Source organism: Chiloscyllium punctatum, chromosome 2 (genome assembly GCF_047496795.1).
Source record: "Chiloscyllium punctatum isolate Juve2018m chromosome 2, sChiPun1.3, whole genome shotgun sequence".
Taxonomy (NCBI): Eukaryota; Metazoa; Chordata; class Chondrichthyes; order Orectolobiformes; family Hemiscylliidae; genus Chiloscyllium; species Chiloscyllium punctatum.
Window position 1 is genome coordinate 56,701,380 of NC_092740.1, and position 19,649 is coordinate 56,721,028.

General features: G+C 39.5%; 1 protein-coding gene across 2 annotated transcripts in view; it reads left to right on the forward strand.

Annotated features, from left to right (window-relative positions):
• The window catches only part of adgrv1 (adhesion G protein-coupled receptor V1), a 563,049-nt gene that overhangs the window by 261,620 nt on the left and 281,780 nt on the right, over positions 1–19,649 (forward strand). For both annotated transcript variants that reach the window (XM_072582867.1, XM_072582868.1), the window contains 6 exons: positions 2,937–3,085; positions 3,693–3,894; positions 6,611–6,830; positions 11,142–11,381; positions 12,194–12,343; positions 15,832–16,287. In XM_072582867.1, the coding sequence (XP_072438968.1) occupies positions 2,937–3,085; positions 3,693–3,894; positions 6,611–6,830; positions 11,142–11,381; positions 12,194–12,343; positions 15,832–16,287 (1,417 nt within the window). The remainder of the gene's footprint in view (positions 1–2,936; positions 3,086–3,692; positions 3,895–6,610; positions 6,831–11,141; positions 11,382–12,193; positions 12,344–15,831; positions 16,288–19,649) is intronic.

The following is a 19,649-nucleotide window of genomic DNA, read 5'->3' on the forward strand; positions in this document are numbered from 1 at the left end:
TCCTGGCAGCATGAAATTAGGCAACTTTGTGGGGAAGCCTGCTCCAAATTTAACCCCGTGATTTAACAGGACCCGCCCCAAACTGCCCTATCAATCTTCACAGTGCCCACCAGTGGGAGCTCCTTTAGCTGAATATCCATGCTGCATTCCTCTTCAGGACTGCAAACAGTCTCAGCAGTACCCACCACTTCCAGTATTGCTGCTGTGACAGAAGAGCATCTGGTCGACTGCACTACTTCTCTAAAGGGACAGAACTCCTCCCTGAAACCAATTAATACTCAAGGCTGTTTAATGATTGTAGGGCAAGCCCAAAGCTGTTCTTTCACTCCTTGGTCCAAGAATGCACCACGATCTCTTTCCTGATTAGTGCCATTTATATAGCTTATTACCACATAGCATCGACAAAAGACCATAACATCTACAAATATATCAACTGATTTCAGCTGAGCATGTCATTGTTGATCAGTTTCATAGAATCCCTACAGTGTGGAAACAGGCCTTAAAGTCAACAAGTCCACAATGACCCTGGAAGAGTAACCCACCCAGACCCATTCCTCCTACCCTATATTTCCCGCTGACTAATGCACCTGACCTACATATCCCTGAACACTTTGGGCAATTTAACCAATTCACCTAAACTGCACATCTTTGGACTATGGGAGGAAACCGGAGCACTTGGAAGAAATCCACACAGACGTGGGGAGGATGTGCAAACACCACACACAGACAGTCACTTGAGACTGGAATCACATTTGAGTCCGTGGCGCTGTGAGGCAGCAGTGCTAACCACTGAACCACCACGTCGCCCACACATTGTCAAAATAACCTATCAGTTGAGTGTAGTTCTAGCATCCTGAAAACAATATCTGAATGATAAAATCATGCGCATTTGGCTAGTTTAGTTTCAGACTCCTTTTGAAATGTAGTCGTCCACCCATTCCCCCCAAAAATCAGAACTTTAAATTAAACAAAATGCTGTAAATTCAGGATGCAATATTGCATTTTTAAAAACTTTTAATTAAAAGCCCAATTCGGAAGACTCTAAACTACAAAATATTGGGGAAGACTTTAATTCCACTTGCCTGTCCAAAACCAGGCAAGTTATAATTGCCAAGTCACTTCCCTGTTTCAAACTGGACATAAACAGTGTGCTTCTAATTTTTGATTATGGGGCTTTTGTTATGCTTAGAGTCATGGAGATGTACAGCACAGAAAAAGGCCCTTCAGCTCATCAGTCACCGAAATACTCTAATTTAATTTTCTAGGACTTGGCCCATGGCCTTATTTAGATGAAGAGCTTTTACCTGAAAGGTCAATTTTCCTGCTCCTCGGATGCTGCCTGACCTGCTGTGCTTTTCCAGCACCACACTCTTGACTCTAATCTCCAGCATCTGCAGTACCTACCTCTGCCATGGCCTTATTTGCCGTGACATTGCAAGTGTAAACCTAGATACTTCTTAAAAACTGTGACTTTCTGCTATTACCACTCTTACAGGTATTGATTCCAGATTCTCACTCTCCTCTAGGTGAAAAACTTTTTTTTTAATACATCCTCTAAATCATCTGCCCCTTACCTTAAATCTATGCTTCTTGGTTATGATCCCTCTATCAAGGGAAAAAGTTCTTCCTGTCCACCTTACCTATGCCCCTCATCATTTTATACATCTCAATCATGACCCTCTCAATCTCCTCTACTCTAAAGAAAACAACCCCAGTCTGTCCAACATCTCTTTATAATTCAAACTCCAGAAACCCCAGCAACATTCTGGTAAATCTCCTCTGCACCATCTCCAATGCTGCAATTCCCTTTGCTGTCAAAACAGGCTAAATTAACTGGTAGCATCTGTGCATTTTAAGCTGGTTTATTAAAAGGAAAAGATTGCATAAACTTGGCGTCTCTCTTAATGTCAGGATGCCCCAAAGCATTTTACAGAGAATGAAGTATTTTTGAGGTCTGGTCACTTTTGTAATGGAAGTAACATAACAAGCAATTTGTATGCAGCAAGCTTTCTCGAACAACAATATGAAATGCTCCCAGATAAACTACTGATGAAAATATTCTAAAATGGCTAAAAATAAATGGTGGAACTGAAAAAAAGATAAATAAACATGAAAAAAAAATTAAATGTTTTAAAAATGCAAACATTGCTTCTGTTAGATTTTTAGTTCTAGTTCTTTCTCATTTTCCAATCTCCTTCTGTACTACCTTTTAATACTTCGTCTCTATTTTTACTGTCAAATTGAACATACAACCTATCTATTTGAAACTTCTTCATGTCACAAATGTTAAAATACATTACTTGTTACATTTCTTCCCACTGGCACACACCTTCCAAATGGCCTTTAGCTCAAAGCTAGCTCTGAAGTCTATTTTTACAGCTAATTCAGTTCCTCAGTTTTAAGCATGACATATAAGAATTAATCACACCAGAAAAAGAGCTGTCACTGTTTAAGCCTTAAGATTACTAGTCCAGCTGCATCATACTACACAGAAGGAAGCCATTCAACCCACAGTGATTGAACCAGCTCTTTGAAAGAGCACTCCAACTACCCTTGCTCTGCTGCTCTCTCCTCATCGAACTGCAATTTCACTTTATCAGTTATATACAGAGGAACCTCGATTATCCGACATTTGATTATCCAAATTTCGGATAATGCAGACAAGATTGCAAGGTCCCGATGCTTGGCTAAATTGTGTTATCCAGCATTCAGTTATTCAAACATTCAATTATCCAAACAAAATACTCCCCGCAAGTGTCGTTCGGATAATTGGGGTTCCTCTGTGTATACCTTCTTTTGAAAGTTACTATTCTGTTTTCAGATACTGTATTCGTGATCATCATAACTCACTCAGGATGAAGAGAAAATTATCTGTTTTTTTGCTTACATCTGGCTCATAATAAATTGCAATTGATTACCCTTCTATGTTTCACCAGTTTTCATGATTTCACTGTTGGAGATCATGGCCTAAAACCAGATCAACCTCCTGCATTGGGTAACATCACATCCATTAGGATAATAATACAAGCAAACGATAATGCAGAAGGTATTATAGAGATCGAGCCACAATTCATTCATATAGAAGGTAAGCATCCCCTCCCCTCAATTCCTCAACATGATGTATGAATGACAGTGAATGTGTATAAGCTCAGATTCTGCAAATTTCCAACAAAGCTATGTTGATGGAGATTTTAACTCCAAGAATTGGGGATACAATTTTACCACAAGCCACCTTAAACAGGGGACACTATGTTTTATGTTATAAAATGTGTAATAAAATTTGAGGTGGAGAATTAATAGTGATTTAATCAGTTGAAGCTGATTTATAAAGCACTGTTGACAATAACAATATATAGTAAAATACTATGTAATTAATTTTTCATTATAGTCACTGTACATATTTGATTCTGTATTGGATACTCACAACATAGAGAAGTATTTAATTTATTAAGTGAGTTATATTATCTAACATGGAGAATATGAATGTAACAGAAAAAAAGGAAAAAACGGTTTTTGAATTTAATGACAACATACAGTTGGATTATATTGTTAATTCCATCTTACTGCATGAGCACACCTATATCACAAATCTTTGAGGTACTAGTGAAGATTAGATAAAGTGATTGCATAGCATTTAATTATCTGACCAAAATAAGGAGTAACCATTATCAATCCTGTATTTGATTGTGCAGTTGAGGAGGACGTTGGGATACTTGGAATTCCTTTGATAAGAAAGTGGGGGACACATGGATTTGTCACAGCAGAGTTTGCTTCTCGAGCTATCACAGCAACTCCCAATGGAGTTGATTATAGTCTACCTAATGGTACAGTCACATTCTACCATGGACAAAAGCAGGCCTTTATCAATGTAACCATTATTGATGACATAGAAAGGTAAGAAAAATACTTGCTTAAGTATTAAAAGGTTAGTGTTTGAAACTGGCCATCAGACTAACTAACAGTTAAACTGACTCCTTTGAAATGTCCATCAAAATCATATAGCAGATTGTGTCAAACAGTAAGACCATAACATTGAAATAATATTGCAGGGAAAACATATGAGTAATACTGCTCAGTGTATACCCTATTCTCGGTTTAGGCAGAAAATACCATGGTAGACATGTTACCGTAGCATTACTATTCAACAAAACAGGTTAGATTTTACACCCTTCCAGGAATGGAATGGTCGCTGGCAGCTCTTAAGGTGATGGCATTCCCTCAGTGCTGCGTAGAAATGTCAGCCTAGGTTTATAGGTTTTAATTCTAGAAACACAATCTCTGACTGAGAATCAAGAGTAAACACTGATCTAATTGATACTTAAATGGAAGGAGTATTTTACAAACATTCCTTCAAGATTAAGTGTCCAAAGCATCATGATTGCCTGCTATTTTATACTTAATGCTGATAAAATACTATTGGAAACTGCCTAGACCACTCGGTAACACGAGCAAATTAAAATTAAAGATGGTCAATAAATCTAAACCTTGCAGATTCTGGTTCTTTTTAAAGCTAATGGGACAGCAATTCATTTTTTTCCTCAGATTTCGTAATAGATACATAAACTCATAAAAGTATAGGAGTTGGGAGGTCATGTTGCAGCTGTACAGGACACTGGTTAGGCCACCTTTAGAAACTGTATTCCCTTCTGGTCTCTCTCCTACATGAAGCATGTTGGAAAAATTGAAAGGATGCAGAAGAAATTTAACGCTGTTGCCAGGGTTGGAGGATTTGAGTGATAAATGGAAGGAGTGTTTTACAAACAATCCTTCAAAATTAAGTGGTCCAAAGCATCATGATTATAGCATGGAAACAGACGCTTCGGTCCAACTGGTCCATGATGACCAGATATCCTAAACTAATCTAGTCCCATTTGTGAGTACTTGGCCCATATCCCTCTAAACATTTCCTATTCATATACCCATCCAGATGCCTTTTCAATGTTGTAATTGTACCAACCTCCGCCACTTCCTCTCGCAGCTCATTCCATACATGCATCACCCTCTGCATGAAAAATTTGCCGCTTAGATCCCTTTTTAAATCCTTCACCACTCACCTTAAACCTATGCCCTCTAGTTTTGCACTTATCCACCCCTTGGCTCTTCACCTTATCCATGCCCCTCATGATTTTATAAACTTCTGTAACGTCACTCCCCAGATTCCAGACTACAGGGAAAACAGCCACAGTCTATTCAACCTCTCCCTCGCGCTCAAATCCTCCAATCTTGGCAATAGCGATGTAAATTTCTTCTGCATCCTTTCAAGTTTTCCAACATGCTTCATGTAGGAGAGAGACCAGAAGTGAATGCAATATTCCAACAGTGGCCTAACCAGTGTTTTGTACAGCTGCAACATGATCTCCCAACTCCTTTACTTAATGCTCTGACCAATAAAGGCAAGCATACAAAATGCCTCCTTCACTATCATGTCTAACTGGGACTTCACTGTTAAGAAGCTATGAACCTGTAGTCCAAGGTCCAAGTTCAGCAATGTTCCACGGGACCTTACCACTAAGTGCATAAGTCCTGTCCTGATTTGCCTTTCCAAAATGCAGCACCTCACACTTATCTAAACTAAACTCCATCTGCCAGTCCTCTGTCCATTGGTCCATCTGATCAAGATCCTATTGTACTCTGAGGTAACCCTCTTCACTGTCCATTCCACCTCAACTTTTGGTATCATCTGCAAACTTACTAACTATACCTCCTCTATTCATATCCAAATCATTTACATACATGACAAAAAGAAGTGGACCCAGCATCAATCCTTGTGCCACACCACTGGTCACAGGCCTCCAGTCTGAAAAGTAGCCCTCCACCACTAGTCTCTGTCTTCTACCTTCCTGCCAATTCTGTATCCAAATGGATAGTTCTGTGTATTCCATGAGATGTAACCTTGCTAACCAGTCTACCATGAGAAACCTTGTTGAATGCCTTACTGAAGTTCATATAGATCACGTCCACTGCTCTACCTCCATCAGTCTTCTTTGTTGTTTCATCAGAAAACTCAAGTTAGTGAGACATGATTTCCCAGGCACAACGCCATGTTGACTATCCCTAATCAGTCCCTTACTTTCCAAAGTCATGTAAATCCTGTCCCTCAGGATTCCCTCCAACAACTTGCTCACCACCGATGCCAGTCTCACTGGTCTATAGTTGCCTGGCGTTTCCATACAACCTTTCTTAAATAGTGGCACCACATTAGCCAACCTCCAATCTTCCGGCACCTCACTTGTGACGATTGATGGTACAAATCTCTCAGCAGGGGTTCGAGAAATTCACTTCTCTAGTTTCCCAAAGTACCCTAGAGTACATCTGATAAGGTCCCAGGAATTTATCCACCTTTGTGTTTTAAGACATTCAGCACCACCACCTCTGAAATATGAACATTTTTCAAGATGTCACTATTTATTTCCCCAAGTTTTCTATCTTCCATATCCTTTTCCACAGTAAATACTGACACAAAATACTCATTTAGTATCTCACCCCATCTCCTGCATTCCACATATAGATGACCTTGCTGATCTTTTCTGTTGGTTCATCTTTATGTTCATTGACAACATTTCTTGTACAGTTTGAAACTTGATCAAACGTTGAAATTATTTGCCTGCAGTGAGCTTGAAGAGGAATTTGAGATTCAATTGATGGCAGTAACAGGAGGTGCAGTGCTTGGAACACAACTCACCACAAGAATAACCATTCGTAAAAGTGACGCAATTGGTGGGACCATTCGGTTCCTCAACCTAACCCATCTGGTCATCCCTAATCCCAATGTAACAGAGACATTAACACTGCTGCTGGAAAGGACTGGAGGATTTTCTGGGGATGTGCAAGTAGGTTTGAGCTTATCCCAGTCTAAGAGTTTGTATATTCTTGATGAATGATTAATTACTGTGTTTCATTTCATTCACGAATCTTAGCCATGACACCCTTTGATTGAATTGTCATGTTCCCATGGCAACCAGTGATGGACAATAAACATGACTTTACTAGTGTCACCATTTCCTCAGAATATCTGCATTAAAATCCTTGATTTCTGACTTGCAGTAGGATTAAATGATGTCACTCCAGAAATGCTAATTAAGAGGGAGGTGCAAGATGAGAAATGGAGTTTTCTAATCCCTAACGTGGCAATGGTGAGAAAATTGGAAAATATGACAAGAATGAAAAAATATGATTCTGAAAAGAGAAATGTCCTTTACTTTCATTCAAGTCTTAAGTAAAGACATCAGAATCTTGCCATTAAAGGGTGGCTACCTTACCTCCATCAATGTGCTGCTCATTAAACCTTTACTTGTGTTAGTTATGCATCACTTCCTATTGTCCTCTCCACCACAGAGAAATTAATTCTCAACATGAAAATCAGGGTGAAAAATTACTAGCTGCAGCTTGCCAAATGATTGTCTTGACCGTCATGTAATTACTTCTTAAGAACAATGTACCTGCATTTTCAATCATGGGACATGGGCATAACTAGCTGGGCCAGCATTTGTTGTCCATCCCTGGTGGCGATGAGCTGCCTGTTGGACCACTACAGACCGTTTAGTATATTTACTACCACAGTGATTTTAAAGGAGAGAATTCCAGGATTTTAACTATGACACTCCACAGCTCCCAGGCCATTTTAGACATCAAGTGAACCCTTTCATACTTTACTATAAAGCTCAGAAACGCCTACAATTTACATACTTTTCCTATGTAGCTTTGTGCACGGGCAGAAACACAATTCGTGTGTCTACATGGGATATTTTTGCCCTGACATAAGATGCATGTACATCTTATGGTTGTTAGCTTGCTTTCTTCTTGCTCACTTTACCTCTTACTTGGAGATATTTCTCTTATTTTACCTACTTCTCGTCGCTTTCTTAACAAACACTCAATGACTTACAGGCCACCAGCCTTCGTATGGCTTACATTGCTTTCTTAATGCACAAGATCTTTCAAGGTCAGTTACAGTCTCTGTGGATTATGCTCTATTTAGTTTAGAGGGAGAGACAGGCAGCTTATGACAGTGGGGAACATTGAACATCTATCTATTAGTCAGGTGGAGGGTTGCACAGTCCTCAACATGGCACCATACTCTGTTGATGTCCAATGTACAGCATGTGCTGGTGGTTTATGCAGCATACAAATGTCATTTGGTTGAAACATATTGAGTGCGTATAAGTTAAAGGGAGCAGTTGGTCGGGGGGTGCTGTCAATGAAGGAACTGGTCCTACTTCACTCAAAAGAGTTTGTCACAGTCAGTCAGGCACCTAGTCCCACTAGAGTTTGGGTTTGGGCCATGGTGAGTCCTATAAGTCATGTGCAAACAATTTGGGGATTACAAGTGGATCAATTGGGTTACTAATGAGACATCGGTCTGGGGGCTGGGTCAGTATTTCCCACAGTGAGAAAAATGAAGAGATTTAATTGTAATGGAAGTGGATGCAAGATGGTGACGTGTCATCATTGAGTCAGTAGGAAGTGCAGAAGGCAGGAAAGGTTAAAGACTGCACGTTGGATAGGACCTGCTGACTGGACATGAAGAATGTAGTTGTCATCCCTGAGCCTTGTTGATCCATTAATACTGTGATTGAGTTAGAGTGCTGGCCCTCTGTGTGTGTGGTAGCAAAGAGCAAGTGATGGCACTTCGCTTGTGCTGCACCAAAGGTCATTGACATTCTTACTGCATTGTTGGCTGTTCCTTTTCACTCCTTTTCACTCAGGGCAACAAACTGACCAGGCTGCTATCTGTCCAGACTGGCTGGGTCTGATGATAGGCAAAAGTGAGGGCTGCAGATGCTGGAAATCAGAGCCGAGATTAGAGTGGTGCTGGAAAAGCACAGCAGGTCAGGCATCATCCGAGGAATATGAAAATTGACAATTCGGGCAAAAGCCCTTCATCAGGAATGAGGCTGGAAGCCTCCGGGATGGAGAGATAAATAGGAGGTGGTGGGGCTAGGGAGAAGTTAGCTGAGAGTACTATAGGTGGATGAAGGTGACAGGTCAGAGAGGAGGGTGGATGAAGGGCTTTTGCCGGAAATGTCGATTTTCCTGCTCCTCGAATGCTGCCTGACCTGCTGTGCTTTTCCAGCACCACTCTAATCTGGGTCTAATGATATGTGCTTCTTTGATGGTTTGCAGAGCAATGTAATGCCATACACTCCACACCATTGACCAGTTCCTCCAGGTTCCTGTCAGTGAAGCAGAGGCAGTTTGCTTTTCTTCTGGGCCGTATGTTCAGTGATAAAGGTGAGCACTGCAGTTTATGGACCAGTTTCTGGCTTGTAGCGTCTGGAGTGGTGACAAGCTGGTGTTAAATATGATACCAAAGACATGTACATCAGAAGGTGAAACCAGTTCTGAGCACATCTACCTCACTGGCCTCATGACTCACTGAGAACGGGCCCCAAGAGCTTGGTTGTATCATTGAGGAGAATAGTAGAAGAATACAAGACAAGCTTCACACTGGGACACTGCAGTCAGACACCACGAAGCGCATTAGACAATGCACTTCAACCCAAGGTGTTGCTTTGTTTTTGAGGGATTTGAGGGGAAAGGGGAAGCAGCTGGGAGGCAAGGACTCCATGACAGCTGGGCTTCACAGTAAAATTTCCACAACTGAAGATAAGACTGGCATCACAACTGGCATTGTGATTCTCAGACCAACTTTAAATGAAACATTGAGATGTCAGAAATTCCAATGTATAGAGGACTCCAGTTGGTAGAATGGCAGATAATACAATGTTTGCTGCACCTTAAACAATTAATTATGAAACCAATGTACAATCTTTACTCTGTACACTGTCTTGATTTAACAGCATTTCTGGTCAACTCACAATAGTAGGTAACAGAACCATGGCAAAATTTCATAGGGTATGCACTTGTTTGATACCAAACTTTTCACTATTTCTGTAAACTATAGACATTGAGAGATGTGATTCAGGTCTTTTAATACAATTAGGGAGTTGAATTCTGAGAGTTGAATTGGGTAATAGAGTTAGGGTGACTGGGTAATACAAGTAATCAGAAATATCTCTTGTTACTGACCTCTGAAACAGATGTCCAAAGTGTGCAGTGATTGTGCATTCCCTTAATTTTCCAGTATAATGTTGGATAAGTTCCTGAGATCTTCAGCTTACTGGGATTTCAGCCTTGTAGCAGAAACTCTGACAATAACAGTAAATGTTACCAAAACTTCAGCTGGTCAAAGATACAGATGCATTGGAGAGAAACTGGGGCATTGTGGATGGTAAGAGTAGTGGGAACAGTTAGATGATGTTGATTTATGAGAGAGAGATATATGATTGCTCAAGATGATGAATGACTAGTTGGAAACTCAATATTGAAGAAACAAGAGGTCGCCAGGTCAGAGGGCTGTTGTGTAGATAATCGTTATTCTCCTTAAGATGTACTTTAATTGAGGTTTTTAAGATAATTTTAAGAGTTGATTGGATATAAAATTGTCCCCTTTGCTGGGGAAGTCCAGAACAAGATTGGAACGTAAAGCCAATCCAAAGTTGTTTTATTGTGCATTTCTTCACAAATTACAATAAAAATCCAGAACTTCCTCAATCAAAAAATTGTTGGAGTGTTAGACCAATGGTGCACACAAAATGGAGATGGCTAGATTTTTGTTAATGGTTTATATGAGTGATGATGTTGAATGAAGTTAATGGTAGAGAATTCAAATGAAATGAGGAGTATAAACATTTTTTCAAACCATCATGGGGGATAAGGCATCTTTTGTGCAATGAAAAGAGACTCAATCCACAATGTTTTTAATAAGTTAGTTGTTTATTTCTGCACATAAATCCAAAATGAATTAGTCTAATCAAAAGGGTACCTTTATGAAACAGTAGCCATTTATTACTTTATGTGACTGGTGAGAGGTCTCATGCTTTCTTGGAAATTTGACAACATTATGCATGTTGTTTTTGATCATTACATCAAAGTAATAGTATAAAAAGTATATAGAAGTATACAAAAGATTCAGAGCTATGCTTCCAACAGATGAGGTCCATCTTCCTGCCACCTGTTCATCTGAACAATAAATGCAAGCGGTCAGAATGTCAAATCATATTCCTGTTAAACTACCCTCCTCCTGAAGTAATGGATAGTTCTGTGATACTAGGAACTTACCATATCATTTCTTTTCTTAGATAATTTGGAACATTCTGGGTCCAAACTCAGAAGCAATCTTGCCATCATCCAACACAGACATAAGTGACCCCATCAATGGAACATTCTATTTTAGAGATGGCGAGACTGGAAATAGAGTCATTGACTTAAGTGTCTTGCCCCATGAAGAAATTGAAATGCAAGAGACCTTCATTATCCAACTTATCCTGGACTTTGGTGAAGCAGAAATTGACCATAAGGCTGGAAAAGTGTTTTTAACGGTATGTGACTGAGATAAATAATGCTGTTTCAATTGTGGTTTGCATCCAAAATCCTATTTAATTAGCTGTTCTTTTAAATATGCATTGCACTTAATATGATAAAGTCATGCATTATTTGTGTGCTAATAACCGATAAATCATTCATTGAAATAGAGTTTTTGAATAATGTGGTCCCTTCCATTAAATCCTGGGGGCATATGTTTGTGGCATTGTTCTTTCAATCAAATCTTTACTAAAAATGTATTATTCAGAAGCTTCATCTTTTAAAATTATTGTTGTTATCCTGAAACTATAACCCTAAGCAATATATTTTTGGACACGTTTTATTCCTTCCCCACTGTTCTCCATTTCGGATATCCAAGGTGTATGTATCATCATGGGGAAGAACAATGAACTTCCCAGATACAATCATGATGTGATCGTGGCTGAGAGATAACACCACCTCTAATGCCTTTTCCTCAGTTTCTGTAAGCACAAAACAGGTCTTCAGCACAGCTGGATGTTTGAGCTTCACAAAATTAGGGCTTGAAGCCACAGTCTGTGATATTTTGACAGTGATATTTTTGGTGCTGTCAAAATGCTGCACCTAATGGGCTGCCACCTTGAAATAGCAAAAGTGAAATGATGAACAGAATTTTGTAATACGCAAACTGTATTTAAATTTGTTTTCATACAGTGTGATGGTTTTGCTTTGGACTTGGATGTGAAATATTCCTGCATTTCTGAAATGAGAAAGACTTTGCAATGAACAAAACTACTTTTCTAGAAAGACCATCAATAATACTTTAAATTTCAACAATTATGATCCTTAGGTACAAAAAGTTGGAAATCCTAATGGAATAGTTCAGTTCACTGAGGAGTCATTGGACATGAAAACTTACCTGGAGCCATCTAGTCATGAAGAACTATTAAATATTGCATTCTTTATTACAAGGACAAAAGGAAAAATTGGGAATGTGAAGGTAATGTTAACATGCAGCATTATTTGTATTTTTGATTTATTCTAATACTTTCTCATTACATCTGGAAATTCTTTTGCAATTCTATTTTATACAATGCCACATGTAAACAGCTTGATTCAGTGAAAATTTAGGTTTTAGGTGATTGCTGGCCTTAGTTACTTGGACTCACTTCAGGGAAAATACCTGACTGTTTTCTCACTGTTCTGAATGAAGTTTTGAATTAGTCATAGCGATGTACAGCATGGAAACAGACCCTTCGGTCCATGCTGACCAGATATCCCAACCCAAACTAGTCTCACCTGCCAGCACCCGGCCCATATCCCTCCAAACCCTTCCTATTCATATATACATCCAGATGCCTTTTAAATGTTACAATTGTACTAGCCTCCACACTTCATCTGGCAGCTCATTCCCTACATACTACCCTTTATGTGAAAAAGTTGCCCATTAGGTCCCTTTTATATCTTTCCCCTCTCATCCTAAACCTATGCCCTCTTGTTCTGGACTCCCCCACCCTGGGGAAAAGACTGTCTATTTATCCTATCCATGCCCCTCATGATTTTATAAACTTTTATAAGGTCACCCCTCAGCCTCTGATGCTCCAGTGAAAACAGCCCCAACCTCTTCACCCTCTCCTGACAGCTCAAATCCTCCAATCCTGGCAACATCCTTGTAAATCTTTTCTGAACCCTTTCAAGCCTCACAACATCCTTCCAGTAGGAAGGAGATGAGAATTGCATGACTATTCCAAAAGTGGCCTAACCAATATCCTGTATAGCTGCAACATGACCTCCCAACTCCTGTACTCAATACTCTGACCAATAAAGGAAAGCATACCAAATGCCGCCTTCACTATTCTATCTACCTGTGACTCTACTTTCAAGGAGCAATGAATCTGCACTCCAAGGTCTGTTTGTTCAGCAACACTCCCTCGGTAAATTGCTCATAATGTTAGGTGGATTAGCCAGAGGGAAATGGGTCTGGGTGGGTTACTCTTCGGAGGGTCGGTGTGGACTGGTTGGGCTGAAGGGCCTGTTTCCACACTGTAGGGAATCTAACCTACTAAATAACAATTGTTCCAATATATTAACAACCCATAAACACACCCTTGGCAAAGGCAAATTCAGTAAAATAGATTGTCTCATTTGGAATTCTAGCAGCAGGAAGAGAACCCCAGCTTTTAGCTGTAACAGAGGGAGGAATAAAAGGTTCCACATCCAGCCTCAAGATTCCAGCAACGGCTGAAGGTTAAACTAAAATTGTGGTTCTGTGGGATCTTGAGCCCACCCCTTTATGCTGCCTCTGTTGCTCCAACGTTTTAAAAACAACAAAGCTAGCTGGACTAAGAGCAGATAGCTCAGCTCAGTTTCAAGTTTACAACATTTGCTTTCAAAATAAAAATGAGAGAACAAATCCTTCTTTAAGCATATCTCATCATGTTAAAGAATGGACCTGCAACGACAATAGCGCAGCAACAGCAAATGACAGAGTCTGACAATACCCAGAGAAGGAAGATGTTCCAATTGAACAGTCAATAGTAATATCTATGAATAGCAAAAAGAAAGCAGCATAATTTAAGAACTATTATGTCATGCATCTGCAGAGAGAGAGTGCAGGAAAACAAATTACAAATGCATAAGACAGTTTTGCGCTTGATGAATAAGTTGGCTAACTCAAAATATAAATAACAAGATCATTTTTTTGTGTTGTGTGACAAGGGGAATGTTTATGATGAAGTGCACCATTATACCAATGAGCCTCCTGCTTTGCAGTAGTTCTATGATTTGCTATCATGAAGCGTGGACTAGGGGAGTCCATCTTGCGGCCAGCTTTGGTAAAGTCTCAATACAGGGCAGACTGTGTCTTGAGATCTTGTAACAATACTCTCACCAAAACAAAACAAACCCAGTTTTTAAATTTTCAGCTGACTAGTTTTCACCATTTTTTGTCAGGGTGGGAATGTTCTAATTTCCACTCTGAAGAAGCTAAATGGTTAGTCTAATATAACTTCTCTTGTTAATCATTATTTGATTACTTCTTATTAAATCATATTAATCAGTTTGTGTGTTGTCAAATCATTTTTCAACTTCATAGCCTCCTGAATTGGACGGAGTACTTGAGGACTATGTGGCATTTATAATTACATCTAAACAAAGAAAATAGACTACCATGAAATCCTCAAATATTACATAACCATGAAGTTTATGTCTTCAAATGTTAAAGCATTTTATAGTATATATTTCTAATCAGTCTTTTCAGAGATGGTATTACAAAGCTCTGGAACAGATGGAAAATGAACCAGGGCCTCCTGGCTCAAAGGTAGGATCACGACCTCTGCAGGTGGAGCCCCTAAGCATTTTATTGTATACTTCCAATGTTTGGTAAACTAAGGAGCAACTGACTAGATTATGTTATCAGGAACAGAACTAGACCTTCCTTCAGTGCAGAGGAGAAGTTTGAAATACCTGACCTAATTTCTGTGTCTACTATTTTTCATGTGCTCTCCATAAGAATGTGGGTTGTGAACTCTCACTCAATAGTGGTGGTGCTAATAGCTCATATAATTTCAGAACACACAATATTCAGAGGGTTGCTGGCTTCAGAATGTGACATGCTTCATATCCGGTCAAAAGGGTTGTGAAATTTGAAGGAAATATGTACTGGAGTTAAGAACTTTTTGTTGGGTATATTTAAAAGATATGTTGCTAATTTGGCATATTATTGTAGTGATTGCAATGACGTCAGCCAGATGGATCTCATAGAATATGAGTTCCTTGATTGGGATTGTTAGTGTGGTCCAGTCAAGAAGCCCTGGCTAACAGATAAACAGAGGAATGTCAGACATTCTGAAAGCCGGCTCTGAGGGAGCTGGATCAGTGTCAAGGGCTGTCCAAGTGTAAGTAAAATGTGACTTGTTGATGCGAGACTGGCCTCTGAGGAGTTAATTCAGTCATGATTAGTTACTTTATGATAATTTAAGTATGATTTCCTTGTGGTGTGTCATGGTAGAGCTTTGTTCTTAAAAGATGTGACTATTAAATTGATCAGCATTTGAATTGGTCAGGTGCATGAGCATGGTTGAAGGGCTTTTTGTCATTCACCTTTTAAGGTATCAGTTGGACCCTGCACTTCAGGCTTCAATTCGATTGACAGTTTAACCACCTTTCAGCTATTTGAAGCCGTCAGCATATGTTTAGTACTTGAAAGGTTACTATTTATCCAGTTCTGGAAATTTTGTTTACACAGTTTTATTTTCAAATTTAATTTAGGAAGATCTCCTCAATTTTCCCTAAAATAGTTCTATAACATCTATTTACTGATTGATATTTATGAAATCCAATTAATTCTTTCAATATTTAACCAGTTTTTGGAATCAAACCAGGAATTTTTTTAAACTGAAGATGTTTAGATGCAACACTTTTTTTGCGATATGTATGTTACTTTTAATTCAAATTAGTAATTGTCATTTCTTCTCTTTTGTGCTTAAGGTACATTGGTTGCTTCAGAGTGATTCTGATATGACAGGAGACTTTCTTGTGATCAATGGCACAGTCACTATCCTGGATTCACAGCTGAATGCAGAAATAAATGTTCAGCTGTTAGCTGATGACGTTCCGGAGTTAGATGAAGTTTATATAATGAGGCTAACTTCTGTAGAAGGTGGAGCTGATTTGAATGAGGGAAAAGACAATTCAAGATTTCTGGTTCCTGCAAATGATGACCCTTATGGCTTGTTTGCTGTCTACTCAGAAGGGCAAACTGTGATTGTTGAAAGTGACTTGAGTCGCTATTTTCAGATTAACATTACAAGACATGGTGGAACATTTCAAGATGTGATTGTGGAATATAAGCTCATCTTTCATGGACAAGATGGATTTTTGGGGAGTGTAGTGGTCGAAGATGGTGCTGGATTTGCTGTTGCCAGAGTGCCAATCTCAAATCAGGTGAGTGGGACAGCTTAAATTGAGTCAAGTTCTTCAGGTGAACAAAACCATCTGTGCTTAAGCATTGGTGAGGAAACCCATGCAGCTGCTTTACTGATTTAGGTGAACTTGAACTAGTCATAAGGATAAACAACTATGCAAACATTTTCGCTTTCATTTCCTGCTATCATGCTGAAGAAGCATGTAGGAATAGCAAGTGTTGAACCTTGCTTTATGTTTCCATCTGATTAAAAGGTCCACATGAGCAAGATTGTAAACAATGGAAATGGTAAAGCACATACTTTTGTTATACAGATATGATGGAAATTTTGGAGTTATACAAGTAAGTGACAAAGTGATATATAAGTGTTTCTCAATCTATAACAGTCGCTGACTTATTTCTCTACTTTCAATGGTTTGGTTGTTCTGGAGAAGCAATGTCACAGAAACATCTGCCTTGGGTTACCAATATGAATCCAAACATCCCACATTTTCCACTTAATCTGTACTGGGATGAATTGTGGGGAGGAAATCCTTACCCATTTCCTTACCTTTGTTTTAAATTGCCTCCCTGACACCTTCCATGCTTTGTTAACATTTTTAACTACATTTTGATGTCACTGATATAATTTTAAGAGTGGATGTTGGAGCAGAAATTGGATGTGAACTAACTAACTACACAAAGGAAATAGAGTCAGGAGAGATGGCAGAACATTGGTTTACAGTCGGGAGGGAGATACCGAAGGAATCCACAACATTGACTCTGGATGCCATGAAGTATCATGGCAACAGGTCAAACATGGGCAAGATAACCTGCTGAATACCACATAAGCTCCACTTTGGCACTCCTCCCCAGATAAATAATTGAGCATGCTGCTGGTTAGACTATAATTTATTGCCCATGTCATGATTCTCAGCTGGTGTTATTTGAGCAAGTCAGATTTAACACTGAAAGGGCGCATGATAAATCATGTTTGTTTTGCTTTGCTTTAACAAAGTGGCCTCTTGCTGAACCAAATACCCACAATTTTGCAGTGTGTTTTAACAATTAAACAAAGTTTTAGTAACAAAAGAAGTAAAAATAAACCATCTGTTTGTAATATAAACCAATTTTCTTTTAGTCTTTGCTGAGATTCAGCCATCACTGGCTAGGCCAGCATTTATTGTCCATCTCTAATTGCCCAGAGGGCAGTTTAGGGCTAACCAACTTGCTGTCATCTGGAGTCAGATGTAGGCCAAATCAGGTAAGGATGAAGTTTCCCTTGCCATGGTCAACGTTAAGTTTTTAATTCCAGATTTTTATCAAATTCAAATTCCACTATCTATCATGGGGAGATCTGAACATTACCTGGGTCACTGGGTTGATAGTGAAGTGATAATACCAGCACCTTCACAGTATAATCCCAATACACTCCTTTGTACATTGGAAGGAAAAACAACAACTTTTATACCGTACTCAAAATACACTCTGGTACACTACCCAAAACAAACTTTGTCTAGTCCCAGAAAGACCACTTGTACAGGACTGCTGACACCTCAGTAGATGTAAGTCACCTATGAATCTAACATAACTAGAATTGCAGATAGTTTCTTCTTGGAGCTGTTACATGCTTGAACTTAAACAAACCCATCTTTTAAATAATCTTTTCAGGGTTTCTGGGACTAACACTAACTCTTTGCTCTGAAGTAAGCAAGTTCATTATAATTCCTTCCTTATCAGAAGCAATGCATTGTACAGACATTTTCAACCAAGGACCTCACAGCTCTGCCCAAAATCAAACTAAAACGAAAAGAAAAATGCCATCTCCAAGCTATGGCTGTTTCAAATAAGCTTAAAAAAACAGTTCCAAAAATCTCTCACCATTCAGGGTCTATGAAATCTACTGTAAACAAAAATCTTAGTGATGAATAAAAGCCCATTAACTCTAAAGCAAGCTCTCAACAGTTGCCTTTTTTAAAAAAAAGGTCAGTGTGGCTACAGAAATACAACCAAGTTAATTATTAACTTCATCACACAGAAAACATGCTCCTCACTCAAGAATGAAAACCCCAAACTTGGAATAGATTATTTAAATAAATATTATATATAAATCTCATAGTTTACATCATACCCATCTCTGGTTGTCATTGAGAATGTGGTGGTGAGCTACCTTCTTCTACTGCTACAGTCCATCATAGATTCACCCACAACGGCTTAAAGGAGTTTGACCCACTAACACTGAATGAATGGTAATATATTTATAAATTAGAACAGCAAGTGACTTGGAGGGAATATGCAGGTCATAGTGTTCCCATGTATCTATTTCCGTTCGCTATCTAGATGGTAGTGGTTGTGGGTTTTGTAGGTGCTGTAGATGGTACACACTGCTGCTTCTGATTGTGGATGTGGTGCCAATCAAGCATGTGACTTTGTCCTGGATGGCACCAAACTTCTTGCACGTTGTTAGAGGTGCACCCATCCAGGCAATTGAGAAGTTTCTGTCATACTCCTGATTTGTGCCTTGTAAATGGTGGACAGTCTTTGAGGAATCTAAAGGTGAGTTAGTCACTACAGGACTTTTGGCTTTTGACCCATTCTTGTAGCCACAGTATATAATTGGCTCATCTAGTTCAGCTTCTGGTCAATGATAATATCCAGAATTGTGGGGGAATCAGCAGTGGCGATGCAACTGAATGTCAAGAGGCAATGGTTAGATTCTCTCTTTTCAGGGATAGTCATTGGCTGGGACTTGTGTCGCATGAATGTGACTTGTAACTTGTCAGCTTAAACAAAAATGTTGTCCAGATCTTGCTGCGTTTGAGTATGAGTTGCTTCACTATCTGGGGAATTATGAATGGTGCAATCATCAGGGAACATTCTCATTTCTGATCTTAAGATGGAGAGAAGATCACTAAAGCAGCTGAAGATGACTGGGCCTAGGACACTACCCTGAGGAACATCTGCAGAGATGTTCTGGAAGGCAAAAACAATGACTGCAGATGCTGAAAATCAAATACTGGATTAGTGGTGCTGGAAGAGCACAGCAGTTCAGGCAGCATCCAACGAGCAGCGAAATCAACGTTTCGGGCAAAGCCCTTCATCAGGAATAAAGGCAGTGAGCCTGCAGCATGGAGAGATAAGCTAGAGGAGGGTGGGGGTGGGGAGAGAGTAGAGAAGAGGGTGGAGTGGAGTGGATAGGTGGAAAAGAAGATAGGCAGGTCAGACAAGTCAAGGAGACAGTAAGTGAGCTGGAAGTTTGAAACTAGGATGAGGTGGGGGAAGGGGAAATGAGGAAGCTGTTGAAGTCCACATTGATGCCCTGGGGTTGAAGTGTTCCGAGGCGGAAGATGAGGCGTTCTTCCTCCAGGCGTCTGGTGGTGAGGGAGCGGCAGTGAAGGAGGCC